Genomic DNA, 7,500 nt, shown 5'->3' on the forward strand with positions numbered 1-7,500 from the left:
CGGCCCGTCTCGCCTTCGCTTCTCTGCTCTGATGCATGCTGGGACATCAGCGGCCAGTTCCCCGTTCTGCTGAACTCCTCGGCTCTCTGTCAGGAGAGCACAGTGAGCTCTGAGCTACACTCATACAAACAAATGTTAAAGACCCAATGAAATGGCTCAGTGAGCAGCGCTTTGTTTCCAGTGTGTTGATTGTATTTCCTGTTCACACAGGATGTCAGGTGGAACATATCAAAGGGAAGAGCCAATTTCCATACATAAATATAGGTATGAAAGAATGAAATAAAAGTAAACAATAAAAATATAAGAATAAAATATCAAAAAAAAATGTATACTGTAGAATTAAATATAGAAGAGAAAATAAAACCTGTGCGCTGGTCAAACTCTGAGTTGTCAGTTTGATGTCGTTGTCCTCTATGCTGTCCGTGAACTCTTCACTGCTGTCATGATCGTCTTCATCTTCATCACTGCTGTATTCTAGAAGGAAACATGACAGACACTAAGATTGCTCTGCATAATGTACATCTCTTTCTTTCATCTTTCTGTTTCTCTTGTTCTGTCTCTGACTGTGTTTCCACACCCGAATCGACTCCCATAATGAAAGTTAAAGGGTTAGTTCATGCAAAAACAGACCTTCTGCTGTAATTTACTCACTCTGTCATTGCATACCAGTGTGACTTCCCTTAGAGGAACACAAAACAACATATTCATCTCATTTATTTCTTTTCATGCAATGAAGGTCAATGGTATTCAATGTTATTTGTACCTTAACACTTCTCTAAACATATTATTTTGTGTCCCAAAGAAGAAAATCAGTCTTAAATACTTGACATAAAGGGTGAATAAATGACAGAATTATCTTTTTTGGGTGGACTGTCCTTTTAAAGTCACATTCTGCTCTGTTATTCTGGTCATATAACCTGAGTTTATAAAAGTCCTGAAACTACAGTAGCAAAGAATGAAAGAAAGATTACTGTAGTGCTGCTAGATCATGAAACTATCACTAATCCTAATTAACCCGTCCGTTCAGCTGGAATCTGCCGCTTCTGTTCATCTGTGAATGTTGTGTGACACGAGATCCAACCGTGATTTGCTGCACTTTATTCCATCTTCAGTAACACTGAAGGATTACTGGAGTCATGTGGACTCGATAAAATATTGTCTTTCAGAAATGAAATGAAATATAGTATTTTAGATGTGTATAAAGCTGATCATGTGATTAACTGTATGAATGGAATATTTGTACAGTATCATGCAAATTGTTGATGAAGTTGTTTCATATTAATACCATTACAAAGTACAAGGTATTGTATAAAGCACTATACAAATAAAGGTGACTTGACAAAGACCCAGAGACGGTGTTATAAAGTCACTTCTGTTTGGATAATTTATGATTGTAGTTTACTTTTTATGTTACTTTTCCTATTTGACTGCAGTAGACAGATTAATATTTCCTGAAGAAAAGAAATAGCTGATTTTTAAATATAAACCTTGAAATCTATTGTTTTCTCATTTCAGCCAAACAAATATCAATAAAACAAATGCCATTTAAGGTGTAAAAAAATTAAATAACTAATTAAATAAAATAAGCCCTGAAACACATAGAAAAAACACTTCCTACATAAATAAAAAGAATATAAACTATATAAAATATATATAAAATATAAAATATAAAAATATAAAATGAAAACTTTTGCATGTATAAAACTGGAAAATAAAATAAAATATATAAACAACAGGACAAATACAATGTACTAATTACTAATTAAATAAACTTTATAAACTAAATTTTTCAGGTACAGGGTTAAGGGAGAGTAAGTATATTGTAGGTATCCTAGGTTTAAATAACATGTCTTAAAATAAAAATAAAATACTGTATAGTCTCCGCTGTATGAATTACATATAAAAAGATTCATAATAAAAATACAAAAGTGGTTCCATTATTTTTTTTTCTATTCTTATTAACATTAATGTAACAAATGTCAGCAGTTTATTAGGCCGCTGTCCCTTTGAGAATGAATGCACAGATCTAACATACTGTTACACATCTGATTTACTGAGAACGCTTTACTTTCAGACTGAATATGTTATACTCCAAACGATCCGCACTGTGACAGAATCATGTGTGCATTTCTAAAGAAAGTGGTTAGAGAGTTTGATTCCTAACCCTAAGGTTGTGGGTTCGAGTCTCGGGCCGGAAATACCACGACAGAGGTGCCCTTGAGCAAGACACTGAACCCCCAACTGCTCCCCGGGCGCCGCAGCATAAATGATACCCACTGCTCCGAGTGTGTGTTCACTGCTGTGTGTGTGCACTTTGGATGGGTTAAATGCAGAGCACGAATTCTGAGTATGGGTCACCATACTTGGCTGTATGTCACTTTCACTTGACCGTTTAAGCACAATAAGCTGTGAAAGAGAGCTTCCCCGACCCACTAAAGTGAAACCTTATATTCCGTCCCTCACAGAGTCCAAAGAAATTATGCTTGATCAAAGTGTCTCATGACGTATGAGGGTGACGATTAAACTGAAAGACCATGAAGGAGCAGCACACAGGACCAGTTTAACAGCAGATGTGGTTTCATCAAACCACACAGTCACAGCCATGCAGACATGATGCGTGAACGCTGGCATGCAGGTGTGAATGAGTCTGTTTGGTTAATTATCATCAAACTGTTCAGTGATTTAAAAAAAACATCTGAATATTACTGGAAATTAAATGACACTGAAGAATCTTTACTGTAGAAAACTCGAGCTCACATACTCACCTGTAATGTTTGCATGCCAAATAAAAATTAGTTTTAGTTTGTCATCCAATAATGAGCGTCCTGAGGAATCACCTATCCTAATTCAAAATGATTCTTACTGTTCAAAACAGATAATAAACAAAAATAATAAAATACAAAAGATTCTGGCCAAGAAATCTGGTTCCATTTATTTCTTTTCAGTTTGAAGTACATTATTAATTTCATATTTCCATAAACAAGAACAAACCATGCTAAACGATGCAGCAAAGTCAGCCTCATTTGGCACTAAGATATCGGCCCATACAGTTTGTCACAGAAAAACAAGGCTTAAAGTTACAAAGCTGAACTACTGCTCCTCCGACATGCAGAACTGCAGAAGCAGCGCACAGACAGACAACAGTCTATTTCTACATTTGCTCTGATGTGTTTGGCCTCAGAAAGAGTGGCTGTGTACTTCAAATGGAACATTAAAGGCATTTCTGGACCTTGAGTGTGTGAACTCAAATTCATGAATGGAGCAGACAACACACACACACACACACACACCACTGACAGGCAAACATCATTGGATAAATGGATAAAACACAATCAACCACAGTTCTGGCTTGTTATGTGTCTTCATGCTCGACTAGTGCACGAGCGCTTCAGCGATGGGTTATGGGTTCATTAGGGTTAGAGTCCCGTGTCCCACCTCCACAGTCGACCCGGTCCACCGCCAGCGCCGTCTCACAGCTCCTCCTCAGGGTGTCCTCCAGCTGTTGGCGCAGCACCTGAAGCGAGTCCAGTTCAGCGTGCAGAGCGCTAGTCTTCTCAGCACTGCTAACGACACGGACGGGTCAGAACAGAACCACTCATTCTGTGTGAAGCCACAGCTTTCAACGCCACTTCAGCTTTTAAAGCAAGAGTTCAGGAAACACTTGCTCGCCCTCGTGTTGTCGTACAGCTGACCTACTTTCCTCTGTGGAGCACAAAAACAGATGTTTTTATTCAAAAGTAAGTGCTTTCAGTGCGACTCGTGACGCAGCAGGTGTGAGATTTGAGAGCTTCAGCAGAGACGGATGTTTTCAGTCTGTTCCTCACACAAAGCGTTCCATGACCTCAGAAGACTCTGAATACAGTGCATCATATGGATCACTAGTATGATGTTTTTGCTATTTGGCACCGTTTTTGTCATTTTGAGTGAGACAGACCTCTGTTCTTGGGTGGGTTTCCATGCATTTAAAACTTCCGTTTCAACCAGATATCATATTTAATCCTTCAATTATTTAATTATACATCGGATCACTTAAGACTGCAGCAGAATACACAGAACTCTGCAGTAGTTCTTTTGAGATCCACAGAAGAAACGAGGTGTACGGATCTGGAGCGGCACGACGGCGAGTAAATGACAGAATTTTCCTGAACTCCTCCTTTAACTCATGTTCCTAAATGGAAATGGCACAAATTCAACAGCATATTCAGCCATACACAGATGGACATCATGAGAGATGGACTTTAACACAGTGTGAATGAGCTGTGCTTGAGCTCTGACCTGCCCTCCTGAGACTGCATGCGTCTGAGCTTCTGATAAACCTTCGTCTCGACTCTCAGAGCTTCATTCAGCGCCTGCTGCTCCGACACGAGCTGCTGCAGGACACACTGACACACACAGAACATAAGCACACACACACACACACGCGTGTGTACAGGCCACGGTCTCATTATATTACCTGCTGATTGGAGCTCGATGCGTTGTGACGACCTGCAGCCAGAACAGAGCGCAACTCCGACAGCTCCTGCTACACACACACACACACACACACACATACAGGCACACACACACACACACACACACATACAGGCACACACACACACACACGAGGACAGTAAAACATTTAATTCAGTTTCTCAACCCTTTTGACTCCTAATCCCCCTATTGTCCAGAATATTTCAAAGCCCCATGAACTCATTGTGATTTAGTGAATAAGGGCTAAAACCATTTTACTGTTTTAGAGTTGAGAATAACTGGAAAAATGTGTATTCATAAAATGTATAAAAATATCCATGGAGTCATGATCCTGATGCCAGGTTCACACCACACGACTTTAGACCTGATTTTCACTCCGAGTGTGTGTATGAGTGTGTGTATGAGTGTGTGTATGAGTGTGTGTATGAGTGTGTGTATGAGTGTGTGTATGAGTGTGTGTATGAGTGTGTGTGTATATGAGTGTGTGTATGAGTGTGTGTATGAGTATGAGTGCGTGTGTGTGTGTCTGTGTGTTTTACCTCACTCTCTCTGTGTTTCTTGAGGGTCAGCTGTAGCTCATCTCTGATTGCTTGTACATCCAGATCACCCGAGCTGCTCGTGTACGCAGCTGCTCACGATAACAAAACACACACACACACACACACACACTCAGAATGAAGAGAATCCATCATTTTAATTGATCTACTGTGAGATGTTTCATGGTGAAACTGACCCTGTGCTGCTGCTGGTGTGGAGCTCAACATTTCACTCGGACCCCGCAGTAACTCCTGCACACACGGAACATCATTACCGCGGTACATTTACACACGGAACATCATTACCGCGGTACAGTTACACACGGAACATCATTACCGCGGTACATTTACACACGGAACATCATTACCGCGGTACAGTTACACACGGAACATCATTACCGCGGTACATTTACACACGGAACATCATTACCGCGGTACAGTTACACACGGAACATCATTACCGTGGTACAGTTACACACGGAACATCATTACCGCGGTACAGTTACACACGGAACATCATTACCGCGGTACAACTAAACACCAAAAACCATTACCGCGGTACAGTTACACACGGAACATCATTACCGCGGTACATTTACACACGGAACATCATTACCCGCGGTACAGTTACACACGGAACATCATTACCGCGGTACATTTACACACGGAACATCATTACCGCGGTACAGTTACACACGGAACATCATTTTACAGTATGACACACGGAACATCATTACCGCGGTACAGTTACACACGGAACATCATTACCGCGGTACATTTACACACGGAACATCATTACCGCGGTACAGTTACACACGGAACATCATTACCGCGGTACATTTACACACCAAAAACCATTACCGCGGTACAGTTACACACGGAACATCATTACCGCGGTACATTTACACACGGAAATCATCATTACCGCGGTACAGTTACACACGGAACATCATTACAGCGGTACATTAACACACGGAACATCATTACCGCGGTACAGTTACACACGGAACATCATTACTGCGGTACATTTACACACGGAACATCATTACTGCGGTACATTTGAGAGAGTGTGTGTGTATGACCTGTATGAAGGTGTCTTTCTCCTTGAGAACTTCCTGAAGTCTTTGCAGCTCTCTGGACGCAGAAGCATCTCTCTCTCGCTCCCTGTTCATATCACTCAGCTCCTGTTCCCGTGACGACAGCTGCTTCCGCAACTCCTGCAACTGACCCGCTCGCTCGGAAATCACCCGGCCCAACCTCTCGCCCTGATCCTGAGACCGAGGGAGAGAACATGTGAACCATGAGGAATAAATGAGCAAGTAAACAGAGAAGTGATGATCAGCTGCACCTTCATGTCCTGATCTCTGGTGCTGAGGGTGTCGAGCAGCTCTGTGATCTGTCTGTGGTGTTCCTGCGCCTGCCGACTGCGGTCTGACATCACTTCCTGAAACAGACGCTCTTTCATCGACAGGTGGGTCTGCAGCTGCTGGAGCTCATCAGCGGCAGACACTTTCCCCAACAACACTGACCTGAGCTCCTGCAAACACAGAGGAACAGACTGACACACACACACACACAGTCTTGAGCAGCCTGAACGTCTGTGTGTGTTAAAAGCATGTGCAGGCATGTTTGTGTTTAGTGTGTGTGTGTCAGTGTCTCAAAAATACCGCGAGCCGCTGAAATCACAAGCTCTAATCTGTGAGCATGTTTATATCAGTCCACGGGAAACACGCTTGAAAACAGACAGAGTCTGACAGCAGATCTGAGACTGAGACTCATGTTCCTGCAGCTCATACAGCAGCAGCTGCTCACCCATAAAACACACCCGGAATGTTTAGGATAAAAGCGTCTGCCGAATGCAGTCATGTGAACATCAGTGCACTTGCTGCATGTGTTTATGAGCTGATCAGATGTTTTGTAAGGCGTGTCAGGAGCTTAGTGTGTGTGTGTGTGTGTGTGTGTGTGTGTGTGTGTGTGTTACCTCGCTCTCTCTGCTGTGTGAGCCCAGCGCCGTCTGCAGCTGCTGAATGATGCCGTCTCTCTCCTGAACAGCGAGTGTGTGTTTCTCATCGCTCTGCTGTTTCATCCACTCCAGTTTCCGGCAGGTTTCCTGTGTTCTCTCCAAATCCAGATCCTTACTGCGCACCAGAGCATCCAAACCCTGCACACACAGAGAGTTCAGAGAGTTTCACGCTTTAACAGACAGTCTGTGCATTACAGCAGATGGTGACACACACCGTGATGGTGTCGTTGTTGTTGTCGAGAACACAGCGGAGTCTCTCCAGGTCTCGGTCTTTCTCACGGAGCACCAGCTGCAGTCGACGCACCTCACCGTCCTTCTCCTCCAGACAGCAGAACTTCTCATCGATTGAGCGCTGAAACACACAACAGCAAGATTACAGCATCGGCTAGAGAGTCTGTGATCTTCTGCTCTGTAATTGTGGCTCGGGTTCCTCTTTCACTGAGCTTCTGTGGGACTTTGTCACATGTCTTC

At 42.6% G+C, this 7,500-nt stretch overlaps 1 protein-coding gene across 1 annotated transcript in view; it reads right to left on the reverse strand.

The window, feature by feature from the left end:
- LOC109084737 (myomegalin-like) overlaps positions 1-7,500 on the reverse strand; it is a 37,403-nt gene that overhangs the window by 18,871 nt on the left and 11,032 nt on the right. Inside the window, exons 10-20 of the mRNA XM_042768192.1 lie at positions 7,244-7,381; positions 6,988-7,167; positions 6,355-6,543; positions 6,089-6,277; positions 5,204-5,258; positions 5,010-5,098; positions 4,454-4,522; positions 4,276-4,382; positions 3,436-3,560; positions 365-474; positions 1-86 (exon numbers count right to left, since the gene is read on the reverse strand). The exon at positions 1-86 is cut by the window's left edge and continues 21 nt beyond it. Coding sequence (XP_042624126.1) covers positions 1-86; positions 365-474; positions 3,436-3,560; positions 4,276-4,382; positions 4,454-4,522; positions 5,010-5,098; positions 5,204-5,258; positions 6,089-6,277; positions 6,355-6,543; positions 6,988-7,167; positions 7,244-7,381 — 1,337 coding nt within the window. The remainder of the gene's footprint in view (positions 87-364; positions 475-3,435; positions 3,561-4,275; positions 4,383-4,453; positions 4,523-5,009; positions 5,099-5,203; positions 5,259-6,088; positions 6,278-6,354; positions 6,544-6,987; positions 7,168-7,243; positions 7,382-7,500) is intronic.

Source organism: Cyprinus carpio, chromosome A2 (assembly GCF_018340385.1).
Source record: "Cyprinus carpio isolate SPL01 chromosome A2, ASM1834038v1, whole genome shotgun sequence".
Taxonomy (NCBI): Eukaryota; Metazoa; Chordata; class Actinopteri; order Cypriniformes; family Cyprinidae; genus Cyprinus; species Cyprinus carpio.